General features: G+C 39.3%; 1 protein-coding gene and 2 pseudogenes across 3 annotated transcripts; 2 read left to right on the top strand and 1 right to left on the bottom strand.

Moving 5' to 3' along the window:
* The first annotated feature begins 612 nt into the window (after positions 1-612).
* LOC146718353 (UDP-glucuronosyltransferase 1A5 pseudogene) lies at positions 613-1,821 on the top strand (annotated as a pseudogene).
* A 4,255-nt stretch (positions 1,822-6,076) lies between these two features.
* Positions 6,077-8,835, top strand: LOC146718352 (UDP-glucuronosyltransferase 2C1 pseudogene; annotated as a pseudogene). Its single transcript, XR_014918791.1, has 2 exons — positions 6,077-6,154; positions 6,920-8,835. The product of XR_014918791.1 is annotated as a UDP-glucuronosyltransferase 2C1 pseudogene (transcript).
* A 5,683-nt stretch (positions 8,836-14,518) lies between these two features.
* Positions 14,519-16,417, bottom strand: LOC146718351 (calcium homeostasis modulator protein 6). Of its 2 annotated transcripts, XM_085473789.1 has the most exons (3): positions 16,225-16,417; positions 15,167-16,043; positions 14,519-14,959 (listed from the first exon to the last, which is right to left on the bottom strand). In XM_085473789.1, the coding sequence occupies exons 2-3, from the start codon at positions 15,629-15,631 to the stop codon at positions 14,807-14,809; spliced, it is 618 nt and encodes a 205-aa protein (XP_085329915.1). In that variant the 5' UTR covers positions 15,632-16,043; positions 16,225-16,417; the 3' UTR covers positions 14,519-14,806. The 2 variants fall into 2 exon arrangements, with proteins under 2 accessions (XP_085329915.1, XP_085329102.1); XM_085472976.1 differs by having other exon boundaries at positions 15,167-16,417.
* Between the last annotated feature and the right edge of the window lie 172 nt (positions 16,418-16,589).

Here is a 16,589-nt window from a genome sequence, read left to right as displayed (position 1 = left end):
GAAAACAAACTGGAGGCTGGCTTGGCTGCAAGTCTCGAATTGGAGGCTGGCTTGACACAAGTCGGTTTTGCGCTATACAAATCAGCCCTCTTAACACTGTGACCTTTCCAGGTGAAAGAAACGATAGTGATCACAGTGAGTAGAAAACCTGGGTGAATGTGGCTGGCTTTATGTCGGTTGAGGAATGTTGCTGAAATGTACAAGTTAACTTTGCGGAAAATGGTGCTCAGAACGCGGATAGTCTGGGAATCACATTTAAACTTAATAACTAACAGACCGCATTAATTAAAATAATGATAATTACGAAACACCGTAAATGTTAGTCTGTTTTAACGACTGGTCATCCTCAATAAATATTTTTAATGCGATGCATTTTTGTCAAGCACACTGACTTTCGAAGTTTACAATGGTGAAAAATGAGGAAGTAATATTGTCTCTTTAACGATGGAATGAAATTGCAACTGAATTAGAGAAGAAAAAACCCGAAGACGCTATTTGAAATCAAAACAGTGCATTTCCACTGCTAAAAAAATGAAAGAAACATATTACAATATATTAATTTCGTGACAGAAGTCATGCCGGTAACTTTTTTGTTTGTTTGTGTTTTTTCAGATGAGGGTGTTCTGCTGCTGTACTGCTTTCCTGCTGCTCATCCTTATTCCCACAGCCTGTGAAGGAGGCAACATTTTAGTCTTTCCCTCTGAAGGCAGCCACTGGGTAAACATGAACATTCTACTAAAAGCTTTACACTCCAGAGGACACAACATCACTGTTTTACGTCCCAGCAACAGCTGGTACATAAAAGATGACTCATCCTATAATACCATTACAGTTCTAGTGGAGAATCTCTTGGATCAGAAGTTCATCACAAGACTTGTGTCTGACTCCATACAATTTGAACGAGGGGCCCTCCCCTTGACGAGTTTTCTTCAAATGAGTGGAGGGATGATCAGCTTAATTCTTGATGTTCATAAAGCTGTAGCTAATTTTGTATCTGCAATACTAGATGACAATGACTTGATAAGAAAACTAAAAGATAGCAAGTTTGACCTGTTGCTTGCTGACCCCTGCTGGGGTGGTGGAGTCATTGTGGCCAAATATTTGAACCTTCCTTTGGTTTATAATGTTCGCTGGGTATTAGGTACAGAGGCTCATTTTTCCATAGCCCCGTCACCATTATCTTACATTCCTGTGACTGGAACTGGCAATACTGTCGAGATGACCTTTTTTCAGAGAGTTAAAAACATGCTTTTACACATCATAACTCAAACACAGAACAGCCTGGCGTTTAAACTAGTATACCAGAAAACAGCTGACAAATATCTTGGGCCTGGTCATGATTTTAATGAGTTAATGACTGATGCAGACATTTGGCTGATGAGAGTGGACTTTGTGTTTGAGTACCCACGGCCCACAATGCCTAATGTTGTTTATATCGGAGGGTTCCAGTGCAAACCTGCTAAACCTCTGCCTCAGCACTTGGAGGACTTTGTGCAGAGTTCTGGAGACCATGGCTTCATCCTCATGTCTCTGGGAACATTTGTGACTGAACTTCCTTCTGACATGGCAAATGAGATCGCTGCAGCTTTTGCTAAACTACCACAGAAAGTCATCTGGAAGTATAAAGGTGACAGACCAGCCAATCTGGGTAATAACACTTTACTGGTGGACTGGATGCCACAGAATGACCTTTTGGGACATCCAAAAATAAAACTGTTTGTGGCACATGGAGGAACTATGCTGCTTGTGCTTTTAGCAGTTTTTTTCTTTATTAAATGTTTATACGCTGCAGTGTGTAAATATAAAGTGAAACGTGAGTGATAACGTGAGGTATTTTAGTGGGGTCGTGGGCTGATCTTGACTTCCTGGTTTGCCTGAACTAATGCCATGTTCAGCTTTTTTGTAAATGATCATTAGCCATAATTATGATATAAAATGCAGCTGCATCTTTCTTTTTTGCGTCTTCTGCAATTTATTCTAACCTCAGCTCAACAGTATTGCAATAACAAGTTGTATTTGTCAGTTTCGGAAAGGCTCATTTTCTCTCATCACTCAATGAGTAAAGACAAGAAGGATTAATCCATACTGTAAGGCACCATTTTGTCTTAAGCTGAATAAAGGCAGAACAAAAACTGATATTAGTGCAATTTAAATTCCATTTCATATGCATTCATGAGTTAAACCAAAAAAATCCCCCAAAGTTCCACATATCATAGGGATCACTGTAAATAAACTGCTCACCTCTGGGAATTTAAAATATCTCCTGAGTTTGGTTACCTACTGCTTTCTTTGATGCTTGAGCAAAACTACTTTAAACCCTCTTAAAGGATAACATGGAGAGATTTACAAGGCTACAAGATAAGAATACAAGAAAGCCACTGGATACCTCAGTCTTCTGGATATAGTTTTACCTGAAAGCAGAGTCCTAACATACCCTGGTGTTCTTACCACTTTGTAGATATAGTTTTGTTTCTAGTTGGAATCATGCTGCTTGTGCTTTTAACTGTTGTTTATCTTGTAATGTGATGAAACACTGCATTATGTACAAATAAAAAGAAATATGAGTAATCAGAAAGTAAGGATTTTCTTAACTTTTTCAATTTTATATCATCATTTCATTTTCTTATGATATTTCAGCAAATTTAATAATAAATAAAACACTTAAAATTATTCATGGCTAAACCACAAAATTGAGCTTTTTTTTTAATGCAAACTCACCAGTGCACTCACCTGCCATCGTCTGTTACTGCTGTTTGGCTTACTGAATCTAATCCATTGTACAGATAGAAATGTGTTTCGTTATAGGAAGGACCCAAAGGTTTATTTTTTGTGTAATAAATACATTTAAGTCAGATTCACTGTAGTCAAAAGAACATTTCACACTGCAGTAATTAATGTGAAGTGTTGTGGTTCTGTTGTGCTCTGACCTACCTGCCCCTCCATGTAGAAACATGGAAAGCCTGAGGCAGGGAGATGGAACAGGTATCAACAACAGATGTGACCCTGATCAAGTTAGAAGGCATGAAAAGAAACAGCTGGGAAGGTGGTGGGCTGTAAAGTGGTCAGCACATGTGCCAGAAACTGTAGGCAAGATAAATCAGCTTGAACCTATGTGTAATTATCAGTAAGATCATTAGAAAGATACTTGGTATGGCAATGGGGAGGAATTGATGTCAGCTGTTATCATCTAGCCTAATGGGATTGTGGGTTAAGCCTGTCTTCGTGGGCTGAAGTAGTGGTATGATAAATTTGTTGTTCTAAAATAATTTCGGCTCAGAGAGACGAAATGTGTGCGGAGCTGGCGGCACCAAAACACTACTTGGTTTTCTGAGAGGCTCCATTTGATTACCATCATAAAACATAATAGTGGCATAAAATGCAGTTGCGTCTTTCCAATTTGCTACTTCTCCAACACATTCTAACTATAGCTGTACAGCATCGCAGTCACCAGTTGCATTTGAATGAAGAAAAGAAGGATTAGTCCATAAAATGCCACCAGCACACCGACAAGTTCTTTTTGTGTTCAGTGAAATAAAGCCACATTAATTTTAATCAGAACTGAAATGGCATCTCATGTGTTGCTTGTTCTGTATTCCATTATTCATTGCTAATAAATAAGGAGATTAATTTATTGTCTTCTTATAAGGAGTTTTGGGTAATATTTTTTAAAAATGGGGTAACTGTGATCTAGAGTTAGAGAACAAAACACACACAGTCACATCTAAATTTCATTGTAATGATTCAGTCAATGTATAACCTCATTATCGTATCACTGCTCTTTGCACACAGATTGATACCGTTATGCACTTTGCCTTACAAGGGTCTACTGAGGCAATCAGAATCAGAATCAGAATCAGAATACTTTATTGATCCCTGGGGGAAATTATTTTTTGTTACAGTGCTCCATTTTAAACCAACATTAAGACAAGACAGACAATACGCTAACTGAGAATAGTACAATATATACATATATATACATACATACATACATAAGTCACTTATAAATAAATATTTGGAAAAGAAACATGTGTAGTTGTAGCAGCAAACAGTGTGTTAAGTGGATGCGTTGTACAGGGAGATGGCCACAGGCAGGAATGATTTCCTGTGTCGTTCAGTGGTGCTTTTCGGTAATCTCAGTCTCTCACTGAACGAGCTCCTGTGACTGACCAACATGTCATGGAGTGGGTGGGAGGTGTTATCCAACATTGTCTTTATCTTGGACAGCATCCGCCTCTCCGACACCACCTTGAGGGAGTCCAGCTCCATCCCCACAACATTGCTGGCCTTACGGATCAGTTTATTAAGTCTGTTGGCATCTGCGACCCTCAGCCTGCTCCCCCAGCATGCAACAGCATAGAGGATCGCACTGGCCACCACAGACTCATAGAAAATCCTCAGCATTTTCTGGCAGATGTTGAAGGACCTCAGTCGCCTCAAAAAATAGAGACGACTCTGGCCCTTCCTGTAAAGTGCTGTGGTGTTTTTAGCCCAGTCCAGTTTATTGTCAATGTGTACTCCAAGGTATTTATAGTCCTCCACAATGTCAACACTGACCCCCTGGATTGAAACAGGGGTCAAGTGTTTCCTGGTCTTCCTGAAGTCCACGATCAGTTCCTTGGTCTTTGCCACGTTGAGCTGCAGATGATTCTGCTCACACCACGTGACAAAGGAGTCGACCACAGCCCGGTACTCTGTCTCATCATCCCTGCTGATGCATCCAACCACCGCAGAGTCATCAGAAAACTTCTGAAGATGGCAGGTCTCTGTGCAGTGGCTGAAGTCTGTGGTGTAGAGGGTGAAGAGGAAGGGGGAGAGGACAGTCCCCTGTGGTGCCCCTGTGTTGCTAATCACCTTGTCAGACACACACTGTGGGAGACGTACATATTGTGGTCTTCCTGTCAGGTAATCAACAATCCAGGACACCAGAGAAGCATCCACCTGCATCGCTGCTAACTTATCACCCAGGAGGGTCGGCCTGATGGTGTTGAAAGCACTGGAAAAGTCAAAAAACATGACCCTCACAGTGCTCGCCGGCTGGTCCAGATGGGTGTAGACACGATTGAGCAGGTAGATGATGGCGTCCTCTGTTCCGAGACGAGGCTGATAAGCGAACTGAAGGGGATCCAGGTGTGGTCTTACTATGGGTCGCAGCTGGTCCAGGATGAGCCTTTCCAGGGTCTTCATGATGTGGGAGGTCAGTGCCACGGGCCTATAATCCTGGGGGCCACTGGGACGAAGCGTCTTTGGTACAGGGACGAGGCATGATGTCTTCCACATCACCGGGACCCTCTGCAGACTCAGACTCAGCATAAACAGTTTATGAAAGACTCCACACAGCTGGGGGGCACAGGCCTTGAGGACAAGGGGACTCACTCCGTCTGGTCCAGCAGACTTGCCTGAGTGAAGTCTCCTCATTTGCATCTCAATGGGCAAGCACACTGACTTTCGAAGTTTACAATGGTGAAAAATGAGGAAGTAATATTGTCTCTTTAACGATGGAATGAAATTGCAACTGAATTAGAGAAGAAAAAAACCCGAAGACGCTATTTTTTTAAAAATGGGGTAACTGCCCATATGGAAAAGATATATATAAATCTTATAAAGTTTGTATCTGTCTTGTGTGAAACTTGTATGAAAAGCATACAAGAGTGAAAACAGATATAAGATCCCTTGAAAAATTATATAATGAAACTTGTATGTTTTGGATACTTACTAAAACAATGTATGAAAGTAATGCGAAAGTGGCCACTTTCATGAGTAAATCATGTAAGCCTTATATGATTTACTCATAAAAGTGGCCACTTTCATGAGTAATCACATATAAGTTTTTACTATTTCTTTTCCGTATGGGTGTGATCTAGAGTTAGAGAACAAAACACACACAGTCACATCTAAATTTCATTGTAATGATTCAGTCAATGTATAACCTCATTATCGTATCACTGCTCTTTGCACACAGATTGATACCGTTATGCACTTTGCCTTACAAGGGTCTACTGAGGCAATGGGCAATAGTGCCTTTTGCATGGTGGCTCAGCTCCTCCCCTCTGGAGAGTACAAATACACACATGTCACGTTCAACATACTGGTGCTTTGAACAACAGTTCTCTTATCACCGTGACCTTTGCTGGATAAAGAAACTATTCATATTACAGTAAGTAGAAAAGCTTTCAGACTCAATAAACTGTTTAAATGCAGCACTATGCATACATTTAAACATATTAACCCTTTTATGTGGGGGACTGACTTTCAATACAAATAGTATTCTGTAAAAAAAAAAAGTAACATTTGCTATAATAAAGTGAAAGCATACCATGTTTTTAGCAGCAATTTAAAAAATATAGATTTTATTTTTTATTTCTTGGAATGTTCATTTTAAAGGTAGGAAAATGCTCTCTAAAACATCTTAAACAATTATTAACAACCGTTTTACAATGCCTAGCAATAACATTGTTTGGACACGGATTTAAAGTTAAATTTTTCTTTATTTTTTGACATTTTTTTGGCCTTTTTTGGGTTGGGGCTTCTACTACACTTGAATTTGAATGAGACCAGGAATACACACTGGGCATATAGTCTACCCACAGAGATAACACAGAGAGACAGATAAACATTCACACTCACATTCTCACCTACAGCCAATCTAGAATTTCAAAATAAGCCCTTTGTTGTACCCAGAGAACCTATAGAGGCACAGTTAGAATTTTTCAAACATTTTTTTAAAAAGATTAGGACATTATAATCTGTTTTTCTGTTTGAAAACTTAATTCGAACTTGCAGATAGTGTTTGCAAATTGTGTGAGAACATCCCTGTCTAGCTATCTTTATTTTTAGGTAGGTAGGGTAACATATCACTACATTTACACTCTGATTTTACAAATGACCTTCTTTATGCCAGTAAGTTGATTTTGAATTTCAGATGAGGGTCGTCTGCTGCTCCACTGCTTTCCTGCTGCTCATCCTAATTCCCAAAGCCTGTGAAGGAGGCAACATCTTGGTCTATCCTTCTGAAGGCAGCCACTGGATAAACATGGAAATTCTACTAAAGGCTTTGCACTCTAGAGGACACAATATCACCATTCTGCGTTCTAGTAAAAGCTGGTACATAAAAGATAACTCATCTTATTACAGTGCCTTTACAGTTCCAGTGGAAAACACCTTGGATCAGACATTCATCACAAGGATTGTAGCTGAGATCATAGAATTTGAACGAGGAGCCTTCCCCTTGATTAGTTTTCTCCACATGAGTGTGGGAATGTTTGGCACATTTATTGATGCCCACAAAGGCGTAGGTGCAGTAGTAACAGCAATGATGGATGACAGTGAGTTGATGAGAAAAATGAAAGACAGCAAGTTTGACCTGCTACTTGCTGACCCCTGCTGGGGTGGTGCCATCATTCTGGCCAAATATTTGAACCTTCCTTTGGTTTATAATGTTCGCTGGCTTATAGCTGCAGAGTCACATTTTTCCATAGCTCCTTCACCATTGTCTTATATTCCTATAACAGGAGCAGGGAATACTGACAAGATGACCTTTTTGCAGAGAGTTACAAACATGCTTTTGCACATTATAACCCAAATACAAAATGACCTCTTAGTTAGACTAGTATACCAGAAATTAACTGACAAATATCTTGGGCCTGGTCATGATTTTAATGAGTTAATGACTGATGCAGACATTTGGCTGATGAGAGTGGACTTTGTGTTTGAGTACCCACGGCCCACAATGCCTAATGTTGTTTATATCGGAGGGTTCCAGTGCAAACCTGCTAAACCTCTGCCTCAGCACTTGGAGGACTTTGTGCAGAGTTCTGGAGACCATGGCTTCATCCTCATGTCTCTGGGAACATTTGTGACTGAACTTCCTTCTGATATAACAAATGAGATCGCTGCAGCTTTTGCTAAACTACCACAGAAAGTCATCTGGAAGTATAAAGGTGACAGACCAGCCAATCTGGGTAATAACACTTTACTGGTGGACTGGATGCCACAGAATGACCTTTTAGGACATCCAAAAATAAAACTGTTTGTGGCACATGGAGGAACAAATGGAGTCCAAGAAGCTATTTATCATGGAGTCCCATTTGTGGGTATACCTGTGTTTTTTGACCAACATGACAACCTGCTACGTCTGAAAGAGAGAGGAGGAGGCAAAATACTTACATTAGCTACAGTGGACAAAGACTACAACTTCCTGAAGGCCATAGAGGAAGTCCTGAATGATCCCTCGTACAGGACGAACATGCAGAGACTTTCCAGGCTACACAGAGATAAGCCAGTAAAGCCACTGGATAACGCCCTCTTCTGGATAGAGTTTGTCATGAGGCACAAAGGAGCAGCTCACCTGAAAGCGCAGTCCTACAGAATGCCCTGGTACTCCTACCACTCTGTAGATGTAGTTTTGTTCCTGGCTGGAGCTATGCTGCTTGTGCTTTTAACCACTTTCTACCTTATTAGGTGTATATACACTGGGATGTGTAAACGTAAAGTGAAACATGACTAATGATCAGTGCACAGATGGATTTGATAATGCATTGTGTCATTTTAACTTCTCATTCTTGTTTGAGTACCTCATTCATATGAGGTTGTTATAAAAAAAACTTCATCATTATTAAAAGTCTGTGTTTCAAAATAATTCTGAGTGGATTAACTCTAACAAGATAAACATAATCAATGAAAAAAAATCCATTTTGTATCTTTACTTGAATATATGTAGTTTTGTTATATTTTGCCTTTGTTTAAAAGGGAAAACAACTGCCTCTATGTTTGACAAACAATACATATCTTCTTAATGAAGAGATTTGAGAGGAATTCTCCGTTGATGGGACTTTAAATGATAATCTCATGCCAGGCAAATCTGAGTAATGATCCCATTTGAATTACAGAAAATGTTCTATTTAATTTGTAAACGCTGTCAGATCAGTCACTTATTAATGCCAAGAATGACAGAATGGCACTGGCATAATGCTCTGGACACGCGTGTTTTTAGTCTTAAGAGAAAATGAATCAATGAATGAACAACTGAATGGTTGTCAGTTTTACTTTAATCGAATGCAGCATTCAGTTGAAATACAAAAAATGTCGGTGTAAATGTAACTTAAAATTGAATCAAGACCGGTCATGTCACATTGCAGAGTAACGCATTCCTCTCGTCACATTGCATTTTTGTCATAACTCATTAACGTGACGCGTTACAGTACTAAATTCGGTAATCACATCGGGTAACATTTAGGCCTTACTTTGGTTACAATGATTATTCAGTACGCCGAGCGAATAAAAAGTGCAACAAAAAGCACAAAACGTGTCTTCTTCCTGCCCGTTGACACTATGATTTTGGTTCCTGTGTAGGGAGGAGGAAATGGTGGAGCCATAGACATACATAAATGTATGTCCATGGGTGGAGTAGTCTACAACTTTTGAGGAGTGGAGGTTTGGACAATATGTTTCATTTTTAGTTAAAGGACAAGCACGTGATTATTAAGAGCAACAGGACGACATAAAACACTTGTATTAGATTGTCAACACAACATCGGCTCGTTCCAAGCATCTGCAGTGACAGCATGCTGGCTCAGAACTAGCGAAGATCTTCAACAGGCAACAAAGGTAGTAAGGAGCACTCTGTAGCCTCCATTTCTACGTCTTTTTAATAGTAGCTTTGAGGTTTCTTTAGGCTGGTATTCAGCTTTGTGTTGTCGGTTTTGTGGTCATGCAATCAGTAAAGAAAGCGTGTCTCTCTCCCTCTCTCTGTGCGCGTTTGTGTGTGTGTACAAATAAGGAGCAATGTGTAACGCTTTACTTTTTATGAGTAACGATCCCAGCACTGGTCAGGAGTGTGCACACACATGAAGCCTATCAGCTTCAGTATGAAAACATCGAATCGCGGAAGAATAGTAACAATAAAGCTAAACAATAAAGCGAGACTCGGGTTTGGATTACACAATGTATTAGTGACACAAAGAAAGCGCAACATAGGAAAATGTAATCACTACGGCCAAGGCGAGAACACTGATCAGAAGAATAAAAAAATTAATTATTTCTTAAATAATTATATGACCTTATATATTTTGCAAAAGAACTAAAGAAATTACATTACTGAGTATTACCGAGTATTCAGTATCAGTACCCGACTCAAATGTTTTTGAGTCGGGTTTGTTTTCCCACAGCTGGTGGCGGTAATGCACCAATTCATAGTTTTCTAACCAAGACGAATTTCAAGTAAGTTTAAAAAGAAGAAGTGCTGTATGAAACTTGTGCAAAGCTTAGTGGAACGCTTGTAGTAACTGCAAGGCTGTTGTCACGCAGTAAGGCTTGTTAAATTGAAACTGAAGCGCTTATACCCATTCTTATTAAAGTTAAAGCTGATTAAAGTTAATTGGATAGATGGGTTGGTGATTTGATAGATTGCGCTCAGGCTAAGTGGTTAGACATAGTGATAATGACCTTTTTGACTTTATAAGCGTGACTTATTGAATACAATAAACATGCTTCACAAGTGGAAGAGTCTCTATTTACAACCGTGCACAGGTCTATATGAACACATAATTCTTGGATCAGTGCCTGCCTTTTATTCTAGAGCCAAATTCAAGATAGTCATTTTAGAGATAATTGTTTATTTTTTAGTGTTAATGTGTTAATATTTTGCAGACTGGTTAAAATCTCATCGTTTCAGATCAGCATAGTTATTAATATAATATATTTTGGGTTGAAATGTCCAAAATGCAACTTCCTTTTAAACAGACAAGAACTTAACCGTCACAGGCTTTGCACAACTGCAGGGGTGCGGCCAAAAAAAGACAAAAAACACAAAACAAAAAAACCCAGAAAGTCTTGTTTTTTTCTTCCACCTTCACTTGTTTCAACTTAACCCACTCCAACTGTGCCTTGTCAGTTTGAAGGAGACGTACAACAAAACTAAGAGCATTTAACTGTAAGTTAAGTTGTTATTCATGCTATTATTTGGCTGTGTTTGTTTTTTGTTGTACTGATTGAGTAGGTTTATATAACACATGCAGCATGACTCGCATTATATATCAAACACACAGCACTAACTGCCGAGAACATTTTAGTGAGTGTCTGTATGTGTGTGTTCACACAACTGTCATTGCTAAGATATGCTTGACAAGTGTCAACAGTTACCCTTTTTTATATGCTTTGTTGGTTAATCTGCTATCTAAATTCTTCAATCTTTGTCAATATTTCAGTGTCATTTTTAGAGACGTGCATGTAAAGGAATCACTTTTTAAGTGATTCCTTTACATGCATGTACTGGGGGTTCTAGTGCACATGGGCCCATTGGGTTTTATGAGACACTGTTCACTTGCTGTGAGAGAGACAAAAATACCTAACCATATCTACATAGCTACTGTAAGTCTTTTTTTCAGTTCAGAACACTGTATCTCTGGCTCATTGCATACTTATCTGGTTAAACAGGAACACCTGAAACCAAAAAATCATCAGTCATCTTCAATGACTTGCATTCAGTGCTTTTATCTGGGTCACAGCACTTTAAAGAGACTTCTTTGTTGACATGCCAACTAAGTTTGTGATGTAACCATAACATTTATAGCTTTTGTTTTTGTTTTGACACAAAAGAAAGTGTGGAAAACTACCCTTACCAGTTTTTTTTGTTTTGTTTTGTGTGTGTGTTTTCTTTTTTTTCTTTTTTTTGTGCTCCACTGCCAGATAGTGCCATGACAGGTAGTGGCGAGATTATAAATCTCCTAAACTAAATCCAAACATTTTAAAATATATAAGAAAACAGATGCATTTGATCTGTTAAACATGCAGAGATTACTTAATTTCTTAAGAGGAAGATGCCAAACATAGTCACGCTTACAAAATAATTTCTGTTCAGGGACACTGGGATCTGACACAGAATGCACGCAGAGCTCTTGGCACCACACAGCACTCTAATTTCCTGAGAGGGCTCCATGTGCTACATACACGTGAGGGCTGTCAGAAGGAATTTTCTCATGCAAATAAAGAGACAATTGAATATAAAATCACTGCAGCTCTCTGTTATCCTGATATATCATTGGCCACTGTGCACACATTTGCTGTGATATCATTGTAACAACTCTCTGATATGTGTGTCCTGTTTTTCACCTCTGTTTCTATTTCAGAACACAGCGCTTATGAAGATTTGAAGATGTTTTTGTCACTGGCTTCCATCCTCTCTTTTTTGACTGTTTTTATTCCTGTCGCACATTCTGGAAAAATTCTGGTATTTCCACATGATGGAAGCCACTGGGTGAACATGAGAGTACTTGTTGAAGAGCTCCATTTGCAGGGACACAATGTGACAGTGATTCGGAATGCAGACAGCTGGTACATCAGTAAAACGTCTCCACGTTACAATGTAATCACTGTGGATGTTGATGGTGGTGGAAATGAAGATTTTTTTCGTGCATTTGTCTCTGAGGTTATTAAAATTAAGCGAAGCATGGGGTCTGCATGGTCTCACTTTGCTTTACAAATGGAGTTAAAAGACAAATTCTATGAACTGCACAAAAAAGTCTGTGAAGTGATTGTGTTCATCTTTGAAATAGAATTAAATAAAAGTGTGACCAAAGCATATTTGTACTGTTCATTAATTTCTGTGCTGTGGAGAATCTGCTCTCATTTTCTTCTAATCATCTGACTTTACGAGTTTAGTGACTCCATGTGACTTCACTCTGTTCAGCTATCTTTGAAAGGTTTTCTTAATTGCAGTGTTTTCCCCTGCTGTGGTCTGGAATCCTATGCACACTACAACTATTACTAATGGGAATATCTGGAAAAACACGCATGCATCCATTTTCTGAACATGGATGCATGTTAAGGAAATCATCACTTCAAGTTGAAGGGATGTTGGAGCCTATCCTAGCTTACATATTGCGAAGGCAGGGTACACCCTTGACAAGTCACCAGGGTGTACCCAGGGTAAGCGCTTAGAGACAAACAACCTTACAATCACATCTATAGCCAATTTAATCACCAATTAACCTAACAAGCATGACTTTGGATCATGGGAGGAAGCTGCACCTGGAGGGAGCCCACACAGGCTCAGAGGAGAACATGCAAACTATGCACAGAAAGGCCCCAGTGAACCAGAAAAGTTCTTGCAGTACTAACCAGTGCATCACGGCACTGCTCTTGTAGGTGAGGTTTCATAACAAACAGCTACACCATTTGCCATTTTATCACTGAAATTACTAGACGTTACAAACCATTCATCCTGTGTAAGGCAAATTTACCACTCGTTTCAACAAAAATAAGACGGAAAGAAATGAAGTAGTTTGAGATTCTTAGTTGTGTGACTACATTAGTTGGCCAATGAATATGACATCCTGCTGTGTCTAAGAATGAGGGGAGTGGATTAGATAAAGGCAACAACGTCCTCAGGGCCAAACAGGAAGTTTTGAATAAGCCATCCCTCAGGATGAACATGCTACATTTTCAAAACTTAATAGGTTTAACTGCCACTTGGGGAACATTTCAAAGCGAAAGAAAATACAATTCGCAGCTAAACTACTGCTATTACCATCAGCTTTGTGAGACCTGGCTAGATCTTCACGCTGCAGAGGTGCACCAGTCTTTAGGATAACAATTTTCCAATTGCTTAATTATTCATTAAATTTGACTAAAGTCCTAAAGAGTAATTTTACAACAGCATTTTTTAATTCAAATAATATATTTTATCTAGCACTACATAATTTTTGTAATGCAAGCTCGAGAGATGCTACGTTTTATCTTCAAGAGCCAATCAAACTGAAAGACAACTCAAATTCTCAAGACCGCAGGTTTATAAGGGCTATGACAAATGACCATACAGAGTATTTTACTTCAATAAATAAATTTTTTATTACAAAAAGATTAAAAAACATACAGGAAGTATTGTTATAGAAAGTATGTAAATGGGAAACAGGTGAAACATTAAGAATTTCACTTAACTCTGAATTTTTACTGTTACCAAAAAGTAAACATAACGGGGGTCTAACATCTTTTGCTACAGGAGGGAAAACAAGAAGTGAAGTTTCAGTTTAGAGAAGTGAAATTTTCACATTCTTCTTTTAGCAATCACACATTAAAAAAACAATAGTACAAGTCAACTAATGTTAGTCGGATCAATATTAGCTGCCTGGTGGATTTCACTTGTGTTAAGATAAAAACACAAACAAAAAAAAATTTAAAAACTTGATTACATGACAAAGTGAAATATCAGTTTTAAGGGCAAAAACAAACATGCTAAAAATTAAATGCACATACGTGTGCAGTAAAATAAGACTGGGGTTAAGAACTAGCTAACTAAGGACAAAAATTCAAAAAACAAAGAGACGTTTTATTGAAAGTAACGACGCTTAACAGTTTCTCTTCCTCCTGGCTCCTGCCTTGTCATCAAGTAGTCTAATAAAACAGATGAATCAGCTGAATTGGCGATCGATGTACTAATCCATTACTTTATGTAGCTTTTGCAGACAAGACACGAAAAGAGAACCATATTTCTCAAAACACACCACAAAGTTTAGGTAAAACAAACCCCCCCCCCCCCCCCCCCCACACACACACACACACACACACACACACACACACGCACACAATACATTACAGGACAATAAGAGTTTTCACTAATATTGATATTATATGCATATTTATGAGGCTTCATTTGGCAGCATCAGTGGCTATTCAAAGGCACTGTATATCCCGCTTCCATGAGGAAAATACTCAAATGGTACAGCAGTTACAAAAACTTATAGTAAATGTCTGTTCCAAGTATTTACAAGTATCCGTGCCAGCAGGGCAGGTGTGGTGGGCGGTGTGTGTCCCCTCAAGATGTCCGGGTCCTTAGAGAGCTCATCCTGAGCACAGTGAGCTCAGCTACATTTGCATCCTGCATCTCCACATCTTGTTGGCAGCTTTCTCTGATTACATACACTATGAGACCCATACAGATGAAAATGAGGAGGACTATGCCTATAACCTAGGGTACAGAGGAGCACCACTTTGTTTAGTAAATATCAACATAAAAGGCATCATGTTGGTCAATAATCTCTATTAACAAAGCTATAAGAATGTTCACAGATGTAACAGCAATTAATATGTTCTATAGAGTGCATACTCAGAGATAAGTGCTCTCATTGTGTTCATCATATGCAGTGGTTTATTAACAAAAAAGTAATCTACTCACCTGAGAAAACACAAACAGCTGTTGTGAGCGGAGCATTAGTTCTTGTGTGGTGACATCTCCCTCTCTAATTGGCTCACACCATTTCTGTGGAGCTGCCTTGTCAACTAGTACAAATCTACCCTCCCAGTCTGTCATAGCACAAGCAAAGTATTGGCCATCGAGGAACAATAAAATCAGCCACACGATAGCGGGAACAAAACTGGAGAGGGACACAGTTTTCCTGCACCACATATCACATCTGCATCCTTGAATGATCAGCATCAAAGTGAAGGCCATGACGGCAGGAATGATGAAGAATGCTGATGAAAACAATCCGTTCCATTTAGGACTGCAAGGACACTCAAACTCCAGCTCCACCAGCTTCTCTAGTCCCATGAGGATAAAGCCAAAAGCCACATTTGATACCAGAGGACTGTTACTAAGTTCATTTTTCAGCCTGGTAAGCCATTGTTGTCTACTTTCCATACTAGATTGACCAAAGAATGAAGACAGTCGTTGTAAAAAACCCAAAAGAGGATCCTCCGTTGTGAACACATTGGCAACAGCTAAGTGATGCGTAATTAACGCATCCAGGGGTAAGTTTTCCCCTCAGGCAAAATGCCACACTTCCACTCTGATTGGTTTTGAACAAAAGAGGGTGTGCCGTCTGCTCTGACATTTCTATAGCTGATTGGGCTTTGTGAAGTTTCAGGTGGGGTTACTTTTTAAATGTGGTCTTCCATGGACAAACTGGAGGGAGGGCTGTAAAGTGGAGGGAAGTTTGTTCTGCAATTGAGCAAAGATTGGCATTTTCCAACAAAACACCCATGAAGGGGTAGCCATATATCCAAGGGCAGGCTTTTACATTGAAGAATCAATTTGCAATCCCCAATTCACACTGCAACAAAACAAAAAGGAAGGGATTTCAAAATGAAAATCATATTCAGCTAAATAAAGGACACATAATTTACCACACATAGCTACAGTTGTTAGTGCTTGAAGTCCTCAAGCGTTTCCCCCATTTGCTACAAGTGTTTGGAATTACAAAAATGGATGCAAGTTGACACTTTTCTCTTTACCTCTACTGACCACGGGAGGTCGCCCATGCAGCGGGACAGCGCAGATTAAGGATAGAAGAGGATTACAGGAGGCCATGTTGAACTTTCAAGGGGATGTGGTACATACAGCTCCAGAGCACCCAGGCTAGGGATGTGATGACATAATTTATAAATGACCTCAGTGAGCTCAAGAGCATCACCATAATCTCCTCACGTTAAAACCTGGCAGTATTTAGGCGCAATGAATAAAGGTCAGGAAAAACACCACTGATAAAAACTAAATTGCTTTCAGCTGATCTTCATATACACCTCAACTTATTTATAAAAAATCAATTATTCATACTCGTGTTATGGCAAGCACTTGACTACTGACCTGTCACTTTATA

Source organism: Copadichromis virginalis, linkage group LG1, assembly GCF_057382275.1.
Source record: "Copadichromis virginalis isolate Kocher_CV1m ecotype Utaka linkage group LG1, C_Virginalis_male_GT1.1, whole genome shotgun sequence".
Lineage (NCBI taxonomy): Eukaryota > Metazoa > Chordata > Actinopteri > Cichliformes > Cichlidae > Copadichromis > Copadichromis virginalis.
This window is presented reverse-complemented; position numbering and strand designations above follow the sequence as displayed.